The sequence below is a fragment of the Physella acuta genome, unplaced genomic scaffold (assembly GCF_028476545.2).
Source record: "Physella acuta isolate Inbredline_101_S28 unplaced genomic scaffold, ASM2847654v3 ptg000855l, whole genome shotgun sequence".
Classification (NCBI taxonomy): domain Eukaryota; kingdom Metazoa; phylum Mollusca; class Gastropoda; family Physidae; genus Physella; species Physella acuta.
The window spans coordinates 25346-51576 of record NW_026732372.1 but is presented as its reverse complement, the minus strand read 5'-3'; the positions used below and the strand labels follow the sequence as shown (position 1 = coordinate 51576).

The 26231-nt window shown below is 30.9% G+C and overlaps 4 protein-coding genes across 7 annotated transcripts; 3 read left to right on the top strand and 1 right to left on the bottom strand.

Annotated features, from left to right (window-relative positions):
- The first annotated feature begins 885 nt into the window (after positions 1-885).
- LOC131952134 (PIN2/TERF1-interacting telomerase inhibitor 1) lies at positions 886-4688 on the top strand. Its single transcript, XM_059314658.1, has 5 exons — positions 886-1008; positions 2075-2197; positions 2589-2733; positions 2881-2998; positions 3176-4688. The coding sequence occupies exons 1-5, from the start codon at positions 936-938 to the stop codon at positions 4598-4600; spliced, it is 1884 nt and encodes a 627-aa protein (XP_059170641.1). The 5' UTR covers positions 886-935; the 3' UTR covers positions 4601-4688.
- A 2044-nt stretch (positions 4689-6732) lies between these two features.
- On the bottom strand, positions 6733-13437 carry LOC131952164 (uncharacterized). 2 transcript variants are annotated; one of them, XM_059314716.1, is made up of 11 exons: positions 13267-13437; positions 11752-11926; positions 11548-11605; positions 10496-10575; positions 9669-9785; positions 9398-9526; positions 8970-9088; positions 8009-8145; positions 7810-7899; positions 7396-7690; positions 6733-7034 (listed from the first exon to the last, which is right to left on the bottom strand). In XM_059314716.1, exons 1-11 carry the CDS (start codon positions 13267-13269, stop codon positions 6942-6944), a joined length of 1296 nt encoding a protein of 431 aa, XP_059170699.1. In that variant the 5' UTR covers positions 13270-13437; the 3' UTR covers positions 6733-6941. The 2 variants fall into 2 exon arrangements, with proteins under 2 accessions (XP_059170699.1, XP_059170700.1); XM_059314717.1 differs by lacking the exons at positions 11548-11605; positions 11752-11926; positions 13267-13437 and adding an exon at positions 10671-10798.
- A 1002-nt stretch (positions 13438-14439) lies between these two features.
- On the top strand, positions 14440-20738 carry LOC131952163 (protein limb expression 1 homolog). Of its 3 annotated transcripts, none has more exons than XM_059314714.1 (6): positions 14440-14497; positions 16457-16583; positions 16846-17134; positions 17477-17640; positions 17987-18127; positions 18437-20738. In XM_059314714.1, exons 3-6 carry the CDS (start codon positions 16879-16881, stop codon positions 18851-18853), a joined length of 978 nt encoding a protein of 325 aa, XP_059170697.1. In that variant the 5' UTR covers positions 14440-14497; positions 16457-16583; positions 16846-16878; the 3' UTR covers positions 18854-20738. The 3 variants fall into 3 exon arrangements, with proteins under 3 accessions (XP_059170697.1, XP_059170698.1, XP_059170696.1); XM_059314713.1 differs by lacking the exon at positions 14440-14497 and adding an exon at positions 14532-14717; XM_059314715.1 differs by lacking the exons at positions 14440-14497; positions 16457-16583 and adding an exon at positions 14531-14717.
- A 1705-nt stretch (positions 20739-22443) lies between these two features.
- LOC131952159 (sec1 family domain-containing protein 1-like) lies at positions 22444-25905 on the top strand. Its single transcript, XM_059314705.1, has one exon. The coding sequence runs from the start codon at positions 22453-22455 to the stop codon at positions 24361-24363; it is 1911 nt and encodes a 636-aa protein (XP_059170688.1). The 5' UTR covers positions 22444-22452; the 3' UTR covers positions 24364-25905.
- Positions 25906-26231: the final 326 nt, after the last annotated feature.

Genomic DNA, 26231 nt, shown 5'->3' with positions numbered 1-26231 from the left:
AAAATTAAATATGCATCGACTTTTTTTTTCTAGTGTGAAATCATGCCTGAAATGGTAGATCGAATGTGTGAAGAGTCAGTAAATTTATGAGGTGTTGACAATGGGTTGGTTTAAAACAGATCTTTTATTTTCTACTGGACGCTGAGAGGTAGATCTAGCCATAATAAGGGCCTACATGAAACAAATTATTTCATCACAATATAGATCTATTTATAAGTACGGGTATTATTTATACGTCCCTCCCCTCGGAGAAAAAAGTCTGGAAGAAACACTGGTGGTATTAAGCATGTAGTTGAAAAAGTCTTAATAAGCAGACAATTTTGAACAGCAGAATGTAGTGAAGTCCGATAAAGCCCCCCCCCCCCCTTTATGTTGTAGGGTAAAGATTATTGGGTCTACTTTTATATTTTATTTTGGACACAAAATATTTTTCAATGAGACATTTTCATTAAATGTAGGGTAGGCCGACTGCTATAGCAGTATCAAGGGGTCATCCATAAATGACGTCACGCTTTTTTTTACGATTTTTACCTCTCCCTCCCCTCCGCCACACGTCGTCACAAAAAGCCAGACCTCCCCCCTAAAATGACGTCACACCTCAGCCTACAACCCCCCCCCCCCTCAAAATTGCTTTTGAATTTTTTTTAAACATCAATATTTGTCTAAAATCTTGTCTGAACTCTATCAAAATAGAGTATTTTAATCAATTCCTGTTACAATTTATTAAAACAGTTTTCTAAAACGCGAAATAACGTCCAAAATTCGTTTTCTAACATTGCTTTTTTATAATGCAAAAGTGTGGGAGGGGGTTAGGGAGGGGGTGACCTTTTATGACCCGAGAAGTTTTTTAAATTTTTGGTCTTGGAGAGTTCATTTTTTTTTGTTTGGAAGTGAATTTCCGGGTTAAGTTCGATAAACAACGTACACGAGGAACAATGGCTCTGTTAGCAGAACCTAAGAGAAAAGCAAAATTTGGCCTTGATCCACGTAATACTAACTGGAGCAATGGTAACAATTCTAAAACTAAATTTAAGACCCGCCCTTCTCTTACGACTCCAAACTCGGCTTATTTATTAGTCTAAAAAGTCTCAACTACTCTCAACTCTCGAGTTGGGATCCCAGCTCTGCTGCAGTTAAACTTGAGTTAAATCAGTTAACTGAGTCTGAGCTACTCAGACCTAGTCAGTCCTATTCCCCTGACTGAGCAGCCAGTTTTGATCATTATGGGTACCTGACACACTTGAGGAAAAACTTAAGGCGGCTGGGCATAGTGCTGACCAAACTAACTCTATGTCATTACAAGACCCATCTGTTGCCACTGTTCAAATGTTGGCTGGGACAGACAGAGGGTCTCATCTCATTCTCCTCAGGATTCAAACTTCAAAGGGACCACTTGAAATATCTTTATTCTTTTCAATTTCAAAGGGACGACTTGAAATATCGTAGTCCCAGCAGTCATTTCATTGTATTGTTGTATGCAATTATTATAAATGTATTTTTATGTACATTTTGTGGATTTGATGATTTATCATTCTTTTTTTGTGTCTGTATTGATTTTATAAAATTTTGTAATTCAAAAAGTTATGTAATTGTAAGATCAAATTTTAAAAATAATAAATAGTAGTATTTACACTATTTAGGCTATAAAAACACTTATGTAAGCCTAATATAATGACATTAATGATGTAGAATAAAATAATACAAGTAAGATTAGCAAGAGAATGATTTTTCAAAAAACCTAAACCAAGATTGTTGAGAAATAGATAGGATTGTTTAAATAAGATGAAAGGAAACAACAGATCTGGTAGCACAATAATGAACAAAAATAAAAACCAAAACATACTCTCTCAAAACTATCCCTAAATTGACCAGTGGTTTTTCAACTATAGCTCAAACTTTTATCACGCATTCTACCATTTCATCATTTCAAGTTTTTTTTCTTGCATTTTACTAATTTTACGTTTCTTTGCTTTTCCAGTTTTTACAAGTTTATTATTTTATTAATATAGTCCTCGACCCAAGGTTTAGTTATTTGTTCTGACGTACTATGCATTTGCTTTTTACAAAATTTCAGATGACACAAAAATTGGGCAACGTCTGATGGAGAAAATGGGCTGGGAGAAGGGTAAAGGTTTAGGAGCAAAAGAGAATGGTATCACAGAGCACATCAAAGCCAGTTACAAGTCTGACAGTAGAGGTAAGTGATATGATTTAATTGCATTCAGAGATTAGCTTAAGGAAATAATATTTTTATGCTTGAGGAAAACTGATATATATATATATATATATTTTTTTTTTTTTTCTTTCTTTCTTTTTGCAAAAATAAAAAAAGAAGGTAATTTTATTTGAAGTCCTATTTTATGAACAGAGAAATAATCAAGATATGCATGTCTTTCTAGCTTGAAAAGTGTTAATACTTTTTAAATTTAATTATTTTTGTACATTATATTTGGGTTTTAATTCTTGGTATTTTTTTAGGTATTGAAAGAAATTGTTTTTTTTTTAGGTGATCGGTCACATGTTGATTCCTTGAATTAAAAAATTAGCCTAAATTGTTTGTAAATTAACCATATTCTATCATGTTTAAGGACTTGGGTGCACTCCTAAAGATGCTGATGCATGGATAGCTCATCAAGATGACTTCAATGATCTTCTCAAAACCTTAAATGCTGGGACTGATGAACAGAAAGATACTAGCCTAGAGCAGAACCGAACTGATGGCATGAAAAGATAGTAGGTTAATACTATGATTTGAACACATAAACAATAAATGGAGCAGGCTTGCATTTTAAGTCAAATATTAAAAGAAGTTACCATATTAGAAATTAGATCTCTACTTCAAATTTGCGTTTGTCTAACCTTGGTATTTTATGATTTAAGCTATGGAAGATTTGCTCGAGGCCGTGTGCAAAAACTGAGGACCACTGAAGATCTGGACTGCATATTTGGAAAAAGAAAAAATGCTTCTGAACCAGCTACTCCAGCCTCTCAATCAACAGTAAGTTTTGGTATTTACTAGAACTGTTTACTTGTGGATAACTTAATGAAGAAAAAAATGTTTTATTCTAAATTGTTAATTTAATTCAATTACAGATTGCTTAATTTAAAAAACAATTCATTTTTTAAAAAGTAATATTTTTTTTTATGCAATGTAATTTAATTTTTATGCTAACAGAACAACTCAGATGATGAAGAAGAAGAACGACATGGTTTAACAACAGTTACAAGTACTACCAGTGTTCAAGAATATTTTGCTAAAAAGATGGCTGAGTTAAAAGCTAGGAAGGAATCTGGTGTTGGCAATGGCTTGGAAAGCAAAGACAGTGATGTGCCCACTGAGGTTCAGAAGTCAGAAAACAGGGTGCCACCTGTATATGGTGCCATGCCACCACCTTCACTGTATGAAAATGATGATAATAGTCAGGACAAAAAGATGGAGCCTGAAGAAGAGTCAGGCGGTAGAGGATGGTATCAGCAGGATAAATGGGAAGATAGCAGTTCAAAATCGCATAAGAAGAAGAAAAAGAGGAAGCGAGAAGATGAGGATGTTGCTATTGTAGGTGAAGAGAATACAAATTCAGCGAAGAAGTCTAGAAAAAGTGAAAATTGTGAAGGAAGCAAAGTTAAAAAGTCCAAGAAAGATAAATATGTGCTAGATGTTAGCATGGAAAATGGGGAGGAAAATAAAGAAGAGGAAAATAGTGATACTAATATTGATAGAGTATCTAAAAAATCAAGGAAGTTAAAAAATGTAACTTCAGAAGTTAACACAGTAGAAAAACCAACTACAGATGAGAAAAATATTGATTCAGACACGGTTAAAGTTTCTAAAAAATCAAAGAAGTCAAAAAAAGGTTCTGATGATAAATCAGTGGAAACTATATTGGAAAAACAAACTAAAGAAGAAATGGATACAGATATGGTTAAAGTTTCTAAGAAATCAAAGAAGTTAAAAAATATATGTTCTGATGATAGTATAGTGGAAACTGTATTGGAAAAACAAACTAAAGAAAAAGAAACAATAGATACAGATAAGGTTAAAGTTTCTAAAAAATCAAAGAAGGGAAAAAATGTATGTTCTGATGATAGTATAGTGGAAACTGTATTGGAAAAACAAACTAAAGAAAAAGAAATAATAGATACAGATACGGTTAAAGTTTCTAAAAAATCAAAGAAGGGAAAAAATGTATGTTCTGATGATAGTATAGTGGAAACTATATTGGAAAAACATGAAGAAATAATGGATACAGATAAGGTCAAGGTTTCTAAAAGATCAAAGAAGTCAAAAAATGTAAGTTCAGATGATAATCCACTGGAAACAAGTGAACTTGCAAGTGCCTGTAGTGGAAAGAAAAGTAAGAAAATTGATGTGACTCAAGAACAGACTGAAGACATCAATCTAGAAAAGGAAACGACAAAAGAGGAAGTAAAGGAAGCTGAAGTTTGTGAAAGTGTAAGCAATGAAAAAGTTTCTAAAAAGAAAAAAAAGAAGAAAAACAAAAAATCGAAAACTGTAAACTTGAAGAAAAAAGTGGGTTCTGGAAAAAATCTATTTCCAGGTTCAAATTCGTTAGAAATAGCAGGATATCCAATAAATTAAATTGTTCTATTAATAATGTGTATATATAAAGATGCCACCAGTGAATAATGTTAATTAAGTATCAAGATTCTATTTATAACTTTCAAGATTTGCTCCTATTAAAATTTAGCTTGTAAATATAATTGAAAATTTTTGTTTCCATTTGTTTGCTGTAGAGTAAGAATGTGTTACCTTGAGGCAAAGTCTGGTATCATTGTATTTTTTATTAAATAGTCAGAGTAATCAAAATAATTTACTAATGTAATATTGGGTTTTTTTTTCATGTTTTTTCACTGCATTTACTACAAATGTAGATACAAATTTCTATTACAGATTAATGTACTTGTAAAAACAAATAGAGAGAAACAGATTATATTTTATTGAACCAAACTTAGGACGACATAAATAAATAAATGAAAACTTAACGACATTTTCACTTTATGATGCACATAAGAAAAATGTACTGTGTAAGGATCTCTAAATATATTTGAAATAGTTTTGTTTTATTTGCATTATAGGCTAGACATGTGATGCTATTTAATAGTGCCATTTTATAATTGTAAGAACAATTTGAGTAAAGTTATACAGCATATAATTACTACATTATAGTTATCAGTGGCTGAAGAAAAATGATTTTAAATAAGAACCGGTTAACACAATATACATGTAACACAACCTCAAAATAGTATTTAGTCAAAAATTAAAATTACACTATAAAATTTAGCTGTACTGTAACATAAGATTTACAAAATCCTTGTTTTCTCAGATCCTCAAGCAAAACAAATTCTGACTCCTGGTTAACCACTACAGCACTACTTAAAAGTAAAATCTCAATTTTTTTCAAGACAAACTTGATACATTAAATAATCCAAAACACAGCAAACAATAGCGAAGAAAAATAATTTTGATTATGGATGTAGAGCACAAGATATCTTGATAAGTTCTATTTACCACACAATCTCTGTATGTTGAGAAAGAAGTGAACTTAATCTGCCCAGTGGACAGTCAGACTTAAAAGGGTAACTACTACATCTGTGTGAACTCTATAAGCTTTATTATCAGCACTCCTATTTTAGAGAGATACAAATTAAATTAGTGAAATGACAAAACAATAGTAGATTTATTTAAAACAAAGAGTGTTGCATCATTAATATGAATATTTTATGATTCAAAAAAGAATAACTGACACAACTTAGCTAAATGAATTACCTATTTTGATATTACGCTCAGATCACAAATTCATGAAAAGTAAATAATTAAGTATACTTGCACTGTTTTGATTTAAAAATTGGACACTTAAAATATAATGGTTAAATTTAAATAACATAATCTTCCTACCTGAAAAGGAAGACTTGGAAATTGTAATTACCTCTTGGCATTATATGGGAAAAAGTAAATAGTTAAAACTTCAAATTAAAAATGGAAGAAGTAGTGCTTTATTTAGGAGGATAATTCCTATTTGAAACCAAGGACATAAATTAATTTACATTTAAGCATAAGGAAGATGTCAACTTGTGATTTTAAAGTTTGTATATCAAATAACTTATTCAATTAAATAAAAATTAATTATTTACAAAAAAAATATGTTGAATTAATTTTTTTTAAAATAACATGGCTTATAAAATTTTAGTTAACAGGTAGTCATACACAAAACAGCTAGCTAGCCAACAAAATTTTGTTATTCACTGAAAGAATATAGCACTAAACCTAATAAAAGAAATTTTTATAACAAATAAAAGATATTTTGGTTTCAGGAGTTTATAATGACAGTTAATTAGGGTCAGAATGTACAATTTTAGATACAGAGTGAAAAATCACTGGAACTCAAAAATTTTGGTACTAGTGTTAAGAAAATATCCAGTTATCAAGAGTCCAGTGCACATTTTAACAAGAAAAATTTGATATTTTTGATAGGTATTATGATGAAGGGGTGGGTGGCAAGGATTACAAAAGGTTGATGCAGCAGTCCTACTTTTTAAAAAAAGAATAATTTATGTTAGGCCTAATTATATATAGATATAATTAATATTGTAATCATTAAATTAATTAAATCATAAATTTTGAACTTGATCTATTTATGATAGATCCATTAATTATTCTGTTAAAAATGTACTAGATCTAGAAACTGAAAAAATTACAATGAATATGCAGCATTGTTAGGTAATGTTATGCATGTATGAACATGTTTTAGTCACTTTTTAAAGTCGTAATAATGATTAAAGATACTTTTTAAAAATATTAATAAAAAAGCAATAACAATGGAAATACATATTTTTAAAATTGTACAATTTTAACAACAACAACATTCTTCTTTATGAATATCCAGGCTTTTTAAATTCATCTTGAATATTCAAGGTTAAAATCAGACCATCTCCATTTCATGACGGTAGCTTGATGGTGGTGCTGAGTTCCAATGAATCACAAAAAGTCTAAAAGCTCTCACAACTATTGCCACCTAAAAAGAAAGCAAACTCATTAAATTACACTCTAATATATATATATATATATATATATATATATATATATATTTCTATCTATCTATCTATCTATCTATCTATCTATCTATCTATCTATCTATCTAATCTAATCTAATCTATCTATCTATCTACCTATCTATCTACCTATCTATATATATATTTATCTATATATATATATTTATATATCTATATATATCTATATATATATCTATATATCTATATATCTATATATATATATATATATATATATATCTATATATATATATATATATATATATATACACACACACACATCAATATATATGAAACCAGCCATCACGGTTGTTACATTTATTTTACCTGAGTTAATAAAGCTCCCAAGAGTCTAATTATGGGTTCAAATGCTTGAGCAAGAGCATTCAGTGTGTTCCACATCAGGGCAAAAAAGGGTTGCAGAATGACATTGAAAATAAGGGTTAAAAAGGGTTTCAGCAAAAAGTCCCCAATAGCTCGTGTTGAGTCAAGGATTAGTGGACGCAAAATATGATGAACCAGAAAAAGTATAAGCTCTGCCACAAATAATATAAATATTGATGTGACTATTCGAAGTGCTGCAAAGATTTCTCTCCAAACACGTCTGAATAACTTTTCCCATCTGAAATAGTCAAAAACATGCATTAGGATGTTATAAATAAGAATTAGTTTGACAAAGTTCTCCATTTGATAAACAGCTAAAAATATTACTCAGTAAAAACTGCAAAAATATTCACATACTCATCAACTTTCTCTGGCAAATAAGCATCAACTTCATCTTCTGACACTTCCAAAAAATGTGGGTTGCCCTCTTCAAAGTAAAAGATACAGCTTGAAAGAAGAAAATTGAAAACTACTATGTCAAGAGCATAGGCACATTTTGTACGTGAAAGAAATAGGATAAATTATAATTTCAAACTCATGGGTTGTTAGTAATCACCTTTTCCCAGTAGCATCTTTGATGATCACTGGAGAAGTTAAAATCTTTCCTCTGTTTGCCTGATGAAATGGTGGTTTACTATCACTGTTTTCTAAATGTAATGTTTTTTTAACTGGATCAGAGCTGATTTCATTGATCTAAAAAAATAGAAGTCATTAATGATTTAAATTTAACAGAAGATCTTAAATTAAAAAAAAAGAAATTTATTTTTAACAAATGTAAATTTTTTTACTTTAATTGCACTTGATAGTAGAACCATTTTAAAAAACTATGCTTAACTTTATTCAAAGCGACAGTAAGTGTAAATAAAAACAAAAGTATATTTTAACTACATAAAAGTTGATATATTTATAATAGATATGATTTATAAAATTAAAGCAAATAATCACATATTATGAAACATATGGCTTCATTATAGAAAATATTGTTTGTCATAAAATAACTATCACAAAAGATAATATTAATTAGTTTCCATTTTTAAAGGATGAAATGGTATATCATATAAATTTTACCATTATTTTAAGAAAAAACAAAACAACATAATTAATAATTGTTTAATGGCCACAAAAGAAGGTGCTATTGAATTTACAAGGAGTAATTTTGTAAAGAGTTGGCTAAATAAAAAGAATCATACATTGTTAAAATGTGAACATATAAATCACTACTCTAACTTTGAAAATCTATAATATACCAAGTAAATATACAGACTCTTCTTTAGACCTAGTGATCCATCAGGCAGATGAAGTAGAGTTCAAATGCCCAGCCACCATTACTATCCCTAATGAAAGTCTAGCATCTATCAGGCTAAGGGACGTCCTACAGTCACAAGTCCAAACTCAGATCTAACTCAAGATCTTTGGGCTAGCAGCCCATTGCTCTACCATTCAACCATGCCATCCCCATAACATACTAAAACCATTCTTATTTAAAAGAAGAAACTTAATATTGTTCTGACCACTACCTTTAATGATGGAGATTTCATCTGATGAGGTTCACTGATTTTCGCCCAACGATCTATATTTGACTCACTTGATCTTGTTATTTTGGGACTGGGAACATACCCATGGTTATCAGCTGCGGCTGTTTGTGGATGCATTTAATTTTATTTCATTGTTAAAAAATTACATTTATGAAATGAAATATAATTACATAAAATGAGGTAAAAATAATTTTACAAAAATTAGAATTTTAATAGGTGAACTTGAATAAAGTTTAAAATACTTTAATTGATATTAACATTCAAAAACATTAAAAACAAGTGAAAAATTGTAGATTATGCTTTTAAATTTGATGTTTATAAGCTACCAGAGTGGACTTAATGTCAAATGAAGACCTTACTTTTGACAAAAATATTATCAATACATGAAGTCAAGTCACGTTTAGTTTTACCTAAAGTTTTATCACTGATTGTCTGGGGCTTTCTGTCCCATGAAATCGGTTGCTGTTTCTTCTGTTTCTCACGTTCACGTCGCAACTCCTTAAGAACTCTCTCTTCCTCATCACTGTCATCCCAGTTAACTAAGTGTTCAAAACATTGACAGTGCTAAAGTTTTATTCACATACATCTCATAAATTTACTTTACAAATGATACCTTAATTTTCAATGAAGACTATAAATAAACTCATTTAAATTCAAATGATTATGATTTCCTTAACTTACTTCCATCATGTTTAGGAGATGAGTAAGGTTCAGTCTCAGGCACTGTGTAAAGTTTTCCTTTTCCTTCATAGCCTCTGGGAGGAATATCTGGGACAGCTTCATAAACAGTTGAGTAGTCTGCAAAACAATTAATATATAATTTTGTTTAGATAAATATAACATGTTATATAGTTTACTTTGTTATGAAATGATATATTTATCATGAAACTTTAAATAAATGCAGTTGTATTAATTAATGCCCTTGATAACTAAACCTAATAAAACTGTCTACTGGGGCTATAGATTGATCCACATATTAGAAGCTATTCTTTGCTTATTGTAAGTATCACCTAAAAACTCATTTTAATATAGCTTAGAGCATTTTACTAACTCTTTTGCTTCTGCAATGGTAGTGCACTAAAGTTGCAGTTTTTTGCTGAGGTGTTGTTACAGGTTACACAGATAATTTTCATTTATTTGAATGAATTTGCACAACTAAAAATGTGAAATATTTGCCTAGTTTATTCAGTTTGTAAATTGTAAAGTAAAAGACATTACCAATTTTTTGAAGATATTATCTTAGCTGAAACATAACCATGAAATTGAGAAGTAATGGTGACAAGCACAATCACATCACTATACAAACCATAGGAGTGGACACCACAAGGGAATGGAAAAAAGGAACAAAAATACATTTGAAAAGGATGGTCAAGCGCCAAGGCGTTGCTTCTCCTTTATTGTTAATATATGGCTCGCAGACAAAAAGAACAAAACTTATTTATAACTCCATTAACTAATTAACTGGATATCAAACCTGAAAACTACAAAATAAAACTCATTAGTGATACCTGAAAGAGCATTTTGAAATGTAGTCAGATGAGGAGGTGGAGAAACAATTCCGCTGTTGTTGGGCCCAGCTGGTTTGTCTCTAAAAGTAGAGGAAAAAATGTTATAATATTATATTTATGGAATAAATAAAAAGTATGTAACATATTAAAGATAATAAATTAATAATCATAATACTTGTCATCCATATCAAAAGCAGATTGAGCAGACAAAATGTTGTGTACTCTAACCAAGTCCTTTACAACTGTGTAGTTAGTTTAAAATGTTAACACAACTAATGAGTTTGTTAACACTTAATTACTTGATTTAAAAAAAAAAAGGTTTTTAGAGACATACAATATATAATAATGGCTTATGTTGTGTAAAAGGGTTAACAAATTGGTTAGAAAAGAATTGAGCGCTCTTCATAGTGAAGTATACACTGTAATTTTTTTCAATAAGTAATTGCTTAATAATGAATACACCTTAATTATTTCAATACACAAAAATATAATTCTAATATAATTAAGAAGTCCTGTTTGAATGAAAGAAACTAAAAATCTGTAACTGAAATTGCACCTTTAAAAAACAAATTAATAAAATTTTAAGACAGAAAGTTTTACAGTAATGCAATGTATTGTGTTCATCAACACTGCAAGTGACCTTAATTAAGTGACAAAAAAAGTATGTGATAATGATCAAATTAAGCACAGTTTGTGTGAACAACTGATATTAGTAGCTTAAATTAGTGTTTGTATACATATAAAGAAATTAAAATTTGAAAAGATTACAAATTAACTTTGGGAGAGGATATCTTGTTTTGCCAAACATAGATTTACAGTTAACTTCTCGGCAATGCAAGAACTTAGTTCTCTCCCCTATCCCACTCTTACATACTCTAAAATGCTTATGATATAGTTTATTAAGCATGTACAATTAAAAAGTTATTATTGTAGTTGAATAGAATAGGATTTTTAAAAAAATTTTCTTTAAAAAAAAAGATCTTTGTAAACAAAGTAATGCATTTAAAAAGTATTTAAAATGTATACCCATAATGATTTGAAAACGTTCTTACTTTTTTTTAATGTCTGGTTGTGTAGACTTTAAAGCGGGAGATTTTGACACTCCCTCATCTTGTTATAGAAGAAAGATTAGATTGTTTATAACTTAATTACAATTTCATGAAAATATGTAAATTAAAAAAAAACAACAATTTTTAACAATTTAATGTTGTTTATAATAAAGCTGAAAAGCACAAAAGAAAACATGTTATGCACACCTTTGATACTAGTTCGAGGTTTTGGGGTAACAGTAGCATAATCTCCTTCATTAATTTTCTCTGAAACTTGATTTTTTAAGACAACTGGAGGTGGTGGTTCTTTGTGGGTTGGAGATTCAGCTACTGTGGTATCCCAATCAGAACTTGAATCATCACTATCCACTGATTTGCGGTTCTAAATTGAATTGTATATTAAGTATTGCAGTGAATAGAAATTTTTTGTGAGTTCTTATATTAAGTAACCTACATGTTAGACAGTTAGGTAAGAGGGCGGTTTGACTGGAGAGTGTAATGTAGCTGATGTCAATATTTTAAAACAAGTATTTTATGGGGAGGGGTGGGGGGGAAGAAATTTGTCAGGTCATTTTTAGACATGTGATGAAGGGGTGGGTGGCAAGGATTACAAAGGTTGATGCAGCAGGCATACTTTAAAATAAAAGTTGGAATAATTTATGTTAGGCCTAATTAATAATTATAGGTATATATATATATATATATATATATATATATATATATATATATATATATATATATATATATATATATATATATATATATATATATATATATATATATATATACATATATATATATATATATATACATATATATATATATATATACATATATATATATACATATATATATATATATATATACATATATATATATATAATTAAAATTAATTAAATCATAAATACAACCAATAGTATGCCTATAATTTGAATTTTGAACTTGATCCATTATAATTTTAGGCTCACATTTGCGTGGATCGCTCTGCGATCCGCTAAATCTTTTCTCTAGATCGGTGCAGGTCAAAAGAATAGAATAGAATCTAGATCTATATCTATTATCTAGTAGCCTAAGTAGGTCAGATGATAGTCCTAGATCTAGCTAGATCAAACTGTTTTTTAGTTAAATGTTTTTACCGATATGTAAAATGTGTGGTTGTAGATCTAAGCTTGTAAAGGCATTAACCTATATGACCAGATCTCCTTTTCAATTTGCTTGTATTAGGAGGGGGGGGGGAAGAGAAGTGACAACACCGACAAATCACAATGAATATGCAACATTATTATATTATATTAACATATTCATATAGATTCTAGTATAGCCTAATAATTAAAATATAAAAATATTATTAGGCATGTAGAAACATGTTTTAGTCTTTTTTTTTTAAGTTGTAGTGATGATTCTAGAATTGATGCTTTACTTTGTAATAATTTTTATTATTTATAAATTTACCATTTAATATTAATAGTAAATCCTAATAGTACTGAAGTTAACTAAAGTAACAAGCAAGTAAAGAGTCTAAGACACTCTAAGACTCTAAGACCTAGATCTAGATCTCTATTCTCTATAAGAACTCGAGTGGAAGATTTGTTCTAGCAGACTTCAGATTTGACTTAAAATCTATTTTAATAATTCTAGACTTTTAGGACAGAATCTTTTAGTTTAAAATTTTACTAGAATTTAGATTCTACTTTATTAAATGTTAACTTTGATTTCACATACCATCTTCAGAGAATTGTTGGTTATTAAGGCTAACTTTTATTTAATAGTGTGCATCTTTTACGATACAGAAATTCACTCTCCATTATTTCTTATCAAAATGGCTATGTAAATAAAAAGTAAACGCAGATTTGGTTCGTTAGACAGTATTGTGAACTCGGATGATACTACTGGTCTCTGATGTAAACAATGGGTGATCAAACGTCCAGATTTTTAAAAATCTTTCAACGAAAATATATAACATAAACCTTATTAATATATTAAAATTAATCAAACGACATTCATTTTAACAAACTTTGGGCAATGTGTATATTTTGTATAATCTAAAAATCAATTTGTTAACTTGAAAAAAGTTACATTAAAATCATTCCCAATTAAAAATTTAAAAAATTCGTTTATTTGAGAAACATTAACTTAAATCATTAAAATTGTTAAGAAAATATTTATTTAATAATCACTGACATTTAATTAAGCTAGATCTAAATGATAATTAACTTTTATCAACCTGCGGTATATATGTCAAATATGTGGACTATTGTTAAAAGAAACAATAACACAACAGCTGTACTGTAATCAATCTATTACAAAAATAGCTTATATATATATTATATTATTTTCTACTGACTTTTTATAGCTACATAAGGCGTTAATATATTTGATGATTATAATTATATTATAGATGAAACTCATATTAAATGAGTGCAAAAATCCATCTATTTAGAATTAAATTATCAAAGGGGACCACTGTCGTAGAAGTATACCTTCTAGTACTAGGCTTACAGTTAATTTGAGTATGCCATAGGGTGGGTAAGAAGTTATTCAAAAGTCCCTATACATTTCATGAGCATTATATTTAATTTATTATGCACGTTATTCCAAATTGATTAAAAAAACAATAACATTTTTTTGGATCTAATTGTTATTCTTAAGAACTATATTTTATAGGCAAGCATATCAACCTAGTCCTTAAGGCAAGGGTAAGGCAGTCCTATCCAGACGGTTGGGTTTTAAAAAGAAAATTGTTATAAATATTGTCAAATGGCAGCTAAATCTAGATTTCGATCACTCATAGTCAAACTGTTCAATGTTTGAAAATATATCAGCGCTACTTGTCACCGCATTTGTTTTTGTAAAGTTTCGCGAGAAATTGGTGTTTAGACAAATCATCCGGAAATAGATCTAGTACTGCTGGTTAAGGTTTTTTATGCTGATTTGTTTAGTAAACTTAAGAATAGTATTTTCTGACTAGATCTATACAATTTATTTAAGTTTAATTTATAATATTTTAGACAAGCTGTTAGTGTTAGAACTACTAAATTAATTCATAAGAAAAAAAGGATACAACAATAATTTAACTATTTAATAAAACTATAAGACAAACAGATCTTGAATCAGATCTAGAAATTCTAGTTCACCAACTTCAAGGCAGAGGGAGCGATGTCAGGTGACTTGAGGTGACACTCTAGACTAGACTCTAGATCTAGCTTAGCTTAGTAATTAGTACTTTGTGATAGTCGAGTACAAAATCTAATTGTTGTTAGCAGTTAAACAGTTCAGCCCGGGCCAGAGTCCTCATCAGCGGGTGTGGGGAAATTGCGAGACGCGAAAAGCGAAATGGCGAGGCGGGAAAATGCGAGAAGGTAATGCGAGACATACCTGCGGAATTAAGGGTAAATAGCGAGACACTTTTTGCGAAAAAAAGTTTTTTTCTTTTTTTTTCCATCTTTATTTATTGAAATTATTTTTTTTTGTTTTAAAATAAACAAGCATTTAGCCATACCCTTTAACACGAGTGTTGTATGTTGTTATTTTTTAATCTAGATACTAAGAAGATAGATAGATCTATATCTAGATCTATCTATTTAAAAATCCTAACATCGTTGCTGTGCTACTGTCATCGCCCGCTCTTGTTAGCGAGAAGAAAATCCCGTCTCAGTCGGCATTAATTTAAAAATCTAGCTCGTCATAAAATTACAGACCCCCCCCTACGAGTGTGACGTCATTTATGGAAGAACCCAAATAACACCACCACCAAAACCAAAAAATTCAGATAAGTTCAACTTGGTTTTAAAAATATTTGAAGTAGGCCCATAGCTTACGATACAGCACGAGCAACTGATAATATCGGTGACGTCACTTTATTTTTTCCCCAAACAGTAAGTAAGAGGAAAAAAACTGGGGGCATTGAGAGTTCATAAAAGCTTAGGAATAAGCAACACATAAGGGAGGGTTAATCTAGTCCTCACCTTCACACAGGGCAGTAATCGCATACTTAAGTTGATGTTATTTTTTCTGACTTATTTATGGAAATAATAAATTATATATATATATTATATATATATTATATATATATATATATATATATATATATATATATATATATATATACATATAATTTATATATATATATATATATATATATATATACAATTAATTAATAAATAATAATATAACATTTATGGGAAAATTCGGAAAAGTCACAACCGTGATATAAAGTCTAATATAAATTAGTGTAAAGGAACATTGGAAGAGAAAACACACAGTAAGTAGTTCTTACATCCAGAATAGTTGTATCCAAATGATGTAGGCATTTCTTTGTGCTTAGATTTATATGGTAAAAAAAGCTAGAAAAAAATCGTAGGCGGCGGCTATAATACAAAATTTCTATGCAACAATAGAAAATATGTTCGCGGCGGCAGCGGATCCGGGCACGGCGATCTTCAAAGAAGGTAATTCAGGCGGCCTCGGCGTTCCACACAAAAGACTTAAGTTGATCTATCGTCGGCGGTATTTCCGTCGGTTTCGAACAAGGTGGTATTCTAAGTCGACACAAAAGATGGGGGGAGTTGAAAAATCATCAGTATGTCTAGCGACGGAAAAATCGGAAGTTTTAACAATGTAAACGAAACATCTTTGAAGTCTGGACCAAATACCACTGAAAGTCGGGTGCGGTAAATTTTTCGCAGAAATCTTCGCATTTCAACACCACCCAGCGTAAGTATCGGGTTGTGGTAAAATGCGAGACAAAAAAGTCACGTGACCGACCGTTTTCGCGCCCTTCTCGCATTTTCCCGCCTCGCCATTTCGCTTTTCGCGTCTCGCAATTTCCCCACACCCCTCATCAGCACCGGGAAGTGGAGACAACTGAGTGTATTTATTATTTATTTAATTATAATTATTGTACTCTGTGCAGCAATACGGAATACAGTACTACTGACTTGTAGTCAGTGAGTAGTGTTACTGTTAGTGTGTGTTTGTGAGAGAGAGAGAGAGCCAGCTAGCTCTCAACAGTGACTGAACAGGAAAACATTGTTCCCCAGGTAAAGTTATATATTATATAAGATACAGACAAACCATAAAGTAACCTATGGATAAGTCTATAGGCCTACTATAGTCGATAATGAATTTTATTTAGGCAGCTCGAGATTGTATTTTGTTAGGGATTCTGTTAATAATAGTTAATATAATGTTTAAAATTAAAATATATGTGGCTGCCAGATAAATTTCTTACAAGTTGCTGTCAGGGATTCGGTTAAAGATAGATGGCATCTGTCAATCTAATTGCACTTGTTTCATTTTTAGGCATGCTGATAATGTAAAAAAAGCTCTTCAGACATGGAAGAAATAGAGATAAAAGTTGGATCGGGAAGATCTGCGGCTTCACCAAGGGTCCATAAAAATCAACAACAAACCACACAGATGCATTACACACCACATAACATGGCGTCAGTTGCTGCAGATGCTGCCGCCACTGTGCATGCAAGTGCACACACTGGTCTAATGAATGATGCAAAGGCTAAAACAGTTTTGAAGGAAGCTGTTGATGCTGTTGTAAACAGCTTTGCAAAACATACACATGGATATGGAAGAGGTGACATTTTTCTGTTTTGTGGCATTGTTTTATAAATAATAATTCATTATGTAAAATATAGTTCTTAAAAAATGTTACATAAAATTTGAAACTATTAACTTCCTAATAATTTTTAAAGTAAATTTGTCATTGCAATATTTTTACAATTGCTATTGTATACATTGAGATAGATTTGAGTAGTTAAACAAATAATCAGTATTTTCTGATTTAATTTTAAAGATTAAAATTCAAGTGTCTTTTGTATGATTTATCAATGAGATTTTATTTTAAAAAATATATGGAATATTTGTGTAACTTATTTAATGTTTTTTTATCTAGATCTAATTTTTTTTTTTCATACAGTGAATGTGGTTGAAGCCTTGCAGGAATTTTGGCAAATGAAACTAGAAAGGGGTGCAGATTTAACTAATGGAGCTTTGGTTGTGTATGAATCACAACCAGCTACTGCGCCTCCTTATGTATGCTATGTTAGTCTACCTGGTGGAAGCTGCTTTGGGAGTTTTCAAGTAAACAGTTTTCTTTTTTTATGACTGGTGAAACTTCACTTTATCAAATTTTAAGTCATTGCTTCTTTGTAAAGTCATTAACCTTTTATAAAATTCAGTGTTAGGACTTTAAATAATAAATTATTAACTTTAAATCTGATTTTAAAAGTTGTTGTGCATTTATTAGCAGGCTAGAGATATCTCCTCCCCCCTCCCCACCTCTTGAATTTGAATTCATTTCTCAGTCTTTATCAGAGATTTTGAACATGTAGTTCTATGACAAATATTCATACACCATTTTGGTTAAACAATGTATATGTTCTAATATTTATGTCCTATATAAAAAACAAAAAAAAATTGTATTTAGGTATGCAACACTAAAGCTGAGGCAAGGAGGAGTGCTGCCAAAATTGCTTTGATGAATTCTGTATTTAATGAGCACCCATCTAGAAAAATAACAGATGAGTTTATTGAAAAAGCCATTACTGATGCTATCACCTCTTTCCAGGTAGGCAGAGTTTTAAAAAAATGTAATATGACTAAAATACAATGAAACTATGTATATTAACTAACATACAATAAAGTAAAAATTGTTTTAAAATTTAAGATTGGTTTATTACTTTAGTGAAAGAGTTTTAATGTCATTTTATTACTAAAAGAAGAACTTTAAATACCTCGATTATAATACATATTTAATTTTAAAATCTTAGCTCAACTAAAAGACTTTTTTTTTAAACATGTTCATATTTAAGTATTAACATTTTTTAACCACTTTTTTTTTATGTAGTCAATTTTTAAAAATTCTCTATATAAACAGGGATCTCCATCAGATGCAGACAAACCAAATACTGGCATTGGAGCCTTCAAGTTCATGTTGGAAGCCAATAAAGGACGATCCATGCTAGAGTTTCAGGAACTCATGACTGTGTTTCAGCTTTTGCACTGGAATGGGAGTCTGAAGGCCATGAGGGAGAGGAATTGTTCACGTCAGGAAGTATTAGCCCACTACTCTCATCGTGCTCTAGACGATGACATGCGATCACAAATGGCGCTTGACTGGATCGCCAGGGAGCAGGAGTCTCCTGACATTATTTCTTCAGAGCTTGAAGTAGCTGAGCAAGACCTTGAGAACGCCAGATTGGCTGGTAGGGAGTTGCGGTTTTTCAAGGAAAAGAGAGATATTCTTGTGCTTGCGCTCAGCCAGATTGGACCAACAGGTGAAACCGTTGCTTAATTAATCAGCTTATTAGTTTAAACATGGTTCATCTTATTTTTTATTGGATAAAATTTAAACGGTTAAAAACTTGTAATATTTTGAGTCTGGCAAAATATTTTGACCAGAATACTGTGAAATATGGTTAGTTTTTTTAGGATTATTTTTATATTTTTTATATTTTAGAAATTCATAGTTGAGAATACTCATGTTATTTTCTGTAATTCAAACCACTAGAAATTTTGTGAGATATATAAATAGTGTGACATATTATAGTACATGTATTTAAAACTTGTGAACATTAATTGTACTTTTAATTAGAATTAAGTATTAACAACCTTTATGGATCTACATAGTGTATTTAAAATATGTCTCTTGTAGTCCACGTTAAAGTGACATTTTCTCCTTAAACAAATATTGTACCTGGTTAGTATAGAGTCTGTTTCTGTAGTATGGCTAAGGAGTATTAATGTTCAATTAATTCAGACTTACAACAAAAACATGATAATATATTTTGTGTATGAGCAGGTGAACATTAAAATTATACAAATTTGTAAAATATATACATAATTTTTTTATATAGCACATACAAAAAAAAACAATTGAATTTCATCTGTGAGAAAAATTTTCTAAACATGTTGTTTTTCTTTTAGGTGCTGAGTTGTAGTTTTGAAGTTGTGCATTTTGAGTATAATTTTGGGTAGCTAAACATCAATTCAGTGTCTTGTGTAATGCAGCATCTTGTGTCTTATTTTTAAAAAAATAGCCGTCCAGTAAATTAAATAGGTTTCAAAACATTTCCAAGTTCACATTTTTCAATGAAAATAAAATAAAAATCACTGGCTACTATTCAACTACAATATGTACCAGGTTGTGACATTGTTTATTGCTGTTAAATTTTCACTACTAGGTGTAGTTCAATAGGTTCAAGTGCCTCTTTTATTTTGCCATAAGTTTTAACTTGTACTTTTTAAAAACATACACCTGTGACTATTGAGATTTAATGTTGTTTTATGCAATTTACTCTTATCACTGCAAGGCCATTTTTTTGTTAATATATATAAAAAGACAGTTTTTATGTATTTTATTGAACTACATTGCCTTTTTAAATTAGGTTGATAGTTTATTTTTGTATTGGTGGCTTTTTTGCAATTAATTACTCCACCACCTTTCTTGTACCAGGAGTACAGATATCTGATTAGACGTGTTAAATTACAAATATGCAACAATTCATAATTTTCTTTTAAAATTAAGAACAAATGTATATTACACCTGTCCCCATTGCAATATGATCAGTTAACTGAATCATTAAAAAACATGATTTGTTGTTTGTTATTTTAAAATTACATTTCCTGTAAATTTGATAATCCTTTCCTTTTATGTAACAACAGAGTTTGTGTAACTTCTCTGCGTAATTTTCCCCCTTTTCTGTTTTTATGATTAAAAAAAAAGAATTTGGGATAAAATGTTACAATGTTGTTTTCTAAGTTGTTTTAAGTATAAAAAATTAAAAAAAAAATATATATACTATAAATGTTTGTATAGATTATTGGTCAATTCTATTGCAACTGGGGTATTTAGCCCATCTCCCTAAAAACTATGACATTCAAATTAATACTGTTTTGTTTGTTCAGAATCTCTCTTTATACTGTCTCATGAAATCAGTATAGATAGTTGATACAGCCTTGTGAAACTATAGTTGTCACTCTTAATTTTTTTACACAATCTTTCTGTACTATATTGATCATTTATAACTACTATTTCGGTTAAAATGTTTTGTAAAAATGCACATAAACTTAAAACATTGTGAATTTATTTTTGCCTTTTAAATCTATTTATTATTTAGAGTTGTGACTTATGAAAAATATTTTCATATAATACATATATTATATTCTCTGTATGAATAATAAAAACATTGAAAGTACTGATACATTACTGTTTTTTTTAACAATGAAACATGTGAGTTAATTAAAAGTACAACTGTATTGTTAACTTTACATTTCAGGTGCCCACGTAGATATTCAAACTTGATTTAAACTAATAGTTTTTTTTCTCTAATTTTAAAGCCCTATAAACTATGATTAAAAGTAATCACTTAGCATGACATTGGTCTGTATTTGCTAAATTGCCCAGTATGCTGAATATTTAGTTGTAATTTGCAGTGGATTCTACAAAAAAATACACTTTCAAACAGTAAATTGGGGGTTATAATATATACTTTTCAGAATTGGAAGGAAACATTTTATTGGGGTAGGGGAGGATGGATTAAAGTCTAAGAGTTATGTATTCTTAGGGGTAGAAGACTTTTTGGGACATTTATAATTGACCCCAAACTCTTGTTCAATTCATGCTCAAAATATGCTCTTATTCAGTAAGCGTTAGAGGTTTATTAAGTAGGTATCTGAAGCCTAATTTTGGCTACAAGGATCTGCCTCAAGGGGTCATCCTACACGACCACAAACATAGGGAAGGGGTGGATCAGACTTGTGTCAAATGGAAGGTGTTTGTGTTTAGGATATGACGACACACTTGTACACTTCAAAAAGTAATATTTTTTATTGAAAAACTAAATTTTAGCAATTATTTTGGCATTTAGAAAGACTTTTTTGACTTTTTTTGGAAATTGTATGAAAATCTGAATTCTAAAAAATTTGGGGGGGGGGGGGGGGGGGGGGGTGGAAGGTAGGCTAATGTTTGATGTCATATAAAAAAGCGCATTATTTATAGACACCCAAAATGTAACTTAAGAAACATTAGGAACAGAAGAATATTATATAGCTCTACTAACTATCATACTAACTTTTGATTGACCTAAAATCCTACATTTTATTCTAATCCATTCTCCCCTCACATTTTTCGGGAGGCTACACACGCCCGTAGAGATCCGCATATGATTGGGCTTATGAATAATATTAATAAAGTATTATTAGCAAAACAATCGTAGCAGAAAGAGGATCTTGGTGATTCAACAATCAAACAACTAGACTGACGGTAAACAAATTACCAAGTGTTTAAATTTACTATTATAAGAATGTTTCGATCTAGATCTATAGTCTACAGTGTTTCTTTCAGACTTTTTTCTCCTATTGGGGGGGGGGTGCAGAGTTTCTTCCAGGCATCTCTTCGGGGGGCATAGCCCCCGCCCCCCGAAATTTTTTACCGCCCCCCCCCCCGAACGATATGAAATTTATATAATTTATATAGAAAATATATACTTTTAACAGTTTCCGCCCCCCCCCCCCGAAGAAAGTTTACCGCCCCCCCCCCCCGAAGATTTCAAGTGTACCCCCGGAGAAAAAAGTCTGGAAGAAACACTGGGGGGGGGGGGGTGGCGCACTTGATATTGTCGGGGGCGGACTCTGGTAAAAGTATATGTTTCCTATATAAATTCCATTAAGGTAGACTTTCTACGCCCCCCCCCCCCCCCCCCCCACCCCCGAAGAGATGCCTGGAAGAGGAAACAACTCTGATAGTCAGTGATAGTCTATTTAGGTTTTGCGAAAATTAATCTAGATTTAGTGTTGGGTATTTTTTATGTGTGCTGACACTTGGGCTATTCTCCCTTGAAATAGATCTAGAAGCGGAAGTGCCACGTGTGTCGCTGTCATCAAACAATCAAAATGGCGACCTCTTTGCAAGAAAAACAAATATCTGCTTTGAAACGAATGCTAAATTTTAACCAGCCAATCACGAAAACTTCAAATGCCGAACCGCAGTGGAAAGTTTTGATTTATGACAGATTTGGTCAAGATATTATTTCACCATTATTAACAATAAAAGAGCTTAGAGATATTGGTGTTACACTTCATCTTAGCCTGCATTCTGATCGAGATCCCATTCCTGATGTTCCAGCTATTTATTTTGTTATGCCTACGGAAGACAACATTCAACGTCTTTGCAGAGATTTTCAGAACCAGCTATACGAGTCCTACTATCTTAATTTTATTTCTGCCATCTCTAGGCAAAAACTGGAAGATATAGCACAAGCAGCTTTGCAATCAAATGCTGTGCAACAAGTTTGTAAAGTTTTTGACCAGTATTTGAACTTTATTTCATTAGAAAATGAATTATTTACACTCCGACATCAAGACAGAGACTCCATCTCATATTATGCTATAAACAAAGGTGATGTGAAAGATACTGAAATGGAATTGATAATGGATAATATTGTGGATAGTTTATTTTCTGTATTTGTGACTATGGGTGTCGTTCCTATATTACGTTGCCCAAGGGGCAATGCTGCAGAAATGGTTGCTGAAAAACTAGACAAAAAACTAAGAGAGAACTTAAGAGATGCCAGGAACAGCTTGTTTACTGCTGAAGGTGTGCCAGGACAATTTAGTTTTCAAAGACCACTTCTTGTGATTTTAGATCGTAATCTTGATTTAGCAACAATGCTTCACCATACATGGACATATCAAGCCTTAGCACATGATGTTCTAGAGTTGAAGCTTAACAGAGTTGAAATTGAAGAGATAGTTGATGATGGAATGCATGCAAGCTCCCCTGCTAGAAAACCTAAATCAAGGAAGAAAGTTTATGATTTATCATCAAAAGATAAACTTTGGATGTCAGAAAAAGGACACCCATTTCCAGAAGTTGCCGAAGCTGTACAAGAAGCATTGAATGGATACAGACAAGAAGAAGGAGAAGTTAAAAAGCTTAAAGCTGCTCTGGGCCTAGAAGGTGAAGATGATACCGCAATCAGTATGCTGTCTGACAATACAGCCCGTCTTACATCAGCTGTTACCTCTCTCCCAGAGCTGTTAGAAAAGAAAAGATTGATCGACATGCACATGAACATCGCCACTGCTCTTCTGGAACAAATAAAATCAAGAAAACTTGATACCTACTTTGAGACTGAAGAAAGAATGATGAGTAGGTCAACACTGAACAAATCTTTGATGGACATGATTTCTGATCCCGAAGCTGGGAAGCCTGAAGACAAGGTTCGTCTTTTTGTCATTGCTTTAATTTGCGGCCCCCCCATGTCTGAGGCAGAGATTGATCAATACTGTGTGGCTTTACAGGCGGCAAATTGTGATATTTCAGCTGTTCAGTATGTTCGTCGTTGGAAATCATACACTAAACTTCAAGCATCTCCTAACCAGTATGTTGGTGGAGGCATAAGCTCTACAAGCATGTTTTCGGGCCTCCTCTCTAAAGGCTCTCAGTTTGTGATGGAAGGTGTAAAGAACCTAGTCGTAAAGAGTCACAATCTTCCTACAACTCGCATTGTTGATGCTTTGATGGAACTGAAATCACTTCCGGACAGTGAAGATTTTCGCTACTTTGACCCCAAACTTTTAAGAGCGGATTCTTCATCCGTGCCAAGGAACAAAACCCCCTTTCAGGAGGCTTATGTTTTCATCGTAGGTGGTGGTAATTATATTGAATTTCAAAACCTAATGGATTACGTTAAGTCTAAATCAACACCATCAATGCCAAAGAAAATAATTTATGGGTGCAGTGATTTGGTCAATGCTTCTCAGTTTTTGAAACAGTTGTCACATTTAGGTCAAGAAATTTAAATATTAAATAAATATTAGGTATAAGCTGTAAATATTATTTATTTTTGAATTTGTCCGCTCATTACTATTGATTCAGTTCAACTTTTTAATAATTAAGTGAATAAACTTAAAATGTGTATTTTTATTACACCACATTACCAACCTAGAACTATTTTATATCCCAGTTGAATAAGACTTTGAAGGGATGTATTTTCTCTTTTTGATTATATTACCACTAACATTTTAATACTAGTTGCTGTTATATTTTTGGAAAACTAAGATATTTTTAAAAAAATTATTCACTTTCTTCCTCTGTTTATTGGGGAGATATACTGGAAGTTAAATAATTCTGATTATAAATGACCCAAAATTGTGTTTGTTTATAAGGTTGTTGCATATATTGGTATAAGCTATGATAAAATTTCACATTTGAAATGAAATGCTTTTATTGTTGTCTATCTCATTTTAATTATTTTCTTTAGATATCTGTATATTTAGTACAATGCTTCTAAATTTTGTTTCTACTCTTCTCTCATCTTTTATTATTTTTCCTACTGTGTATGTTTTATCCATTCTTTGAATTAAGTTAAATATTTGCTTATGCTACAATTGCTTAAATACAGGTAAAAACAAAATTTTAAATTTCTTTTAGAAACACATACTGTCCATTAAATTTTATTTAATCTGATGCTTAGGATTTGCATATGTTAGATTTATTGTGAATATCACTGTTGCTATAACTGACATCTGATGTATGTGTAGCTTTTGTTGTGGGGGTTCAAAATTTTGGCCACCTCAAATATTTTACTTCTTAGCAATTTTAGACTAATGTGATGTGCATAAATAGCCTTTTTTTTATGTGTTTGAAACATTTCTTTCTGTCTACTCTTTCAGATCAGTATGTTATGTATTATAATTATACATGCATGTTAGTGTATTGGGAGGGTTGAAGTTAAAGTGGTTGGATTTCATTTATCAATAAAAACTCATGTTTTCCTCACTTCAAGTAATGAAATATTTGTTAAACTTGTTTTAAAGTTGTTCTATAAATATCATGATTGTTCTCTTGGACATTGACACTTAGGCGGTGGATCACACTCTATTTATAGATAGCCAATATGATACTAAAAAGATATTGATGATTAAAATATCATTGATAAATATTTGAAAAGTTACACCATTTTTACTTATATTATAAGATTAAACAGTCTGGCAGTAGTTTAAATTTTGTAACTTGCTAACTGGTAATGTTAAGACAATGTTATATTGATTGGGTAGATTACCATACACTCCTGATTGTACGCTGTATAAAATGATGCTCAATCTTTACATCTCTTGTGAGTCGTGACAATGGGCAGTACTTGCAACACAATCAATTAATATTTGAGCACAACTCTAGCATACAATAACCATCTTTAGATCTCTTGTGACAATGAACACTACTTGTAACACATACAAAAAGTAGAAAAGAACTACTCAAGCAAACTACTACCCTACTATATTATAACGATCTTTAGATCACTTGTGACAAGGAACATTAACGGCAACTCATACAATAGCATAACACCAGTATGTAAATGGTTTACTAAAAATAAAGTCAATGTCCATTGAAAGTGCTCTTTATTTTGTATAGAATGACAGAAGAATTCAAATTAATACAATAATTAATTAATACTGTGTAAGTCTAAGGTAAAAACATCAAATTACAAGTGTGTTAATACTAATTTAAAATACAGATGTGAATACTGTCGTTATAAAATGTTTTGGTCATAATTTAAAATACAGAGACAAACAGTAAATGTAAAATGTCTCAGAATTAAACTAAAAACTTTTATTTCTTTATAATTAATAATCTTGACAGTGACATTTAACACTAGGATTTTGATTTA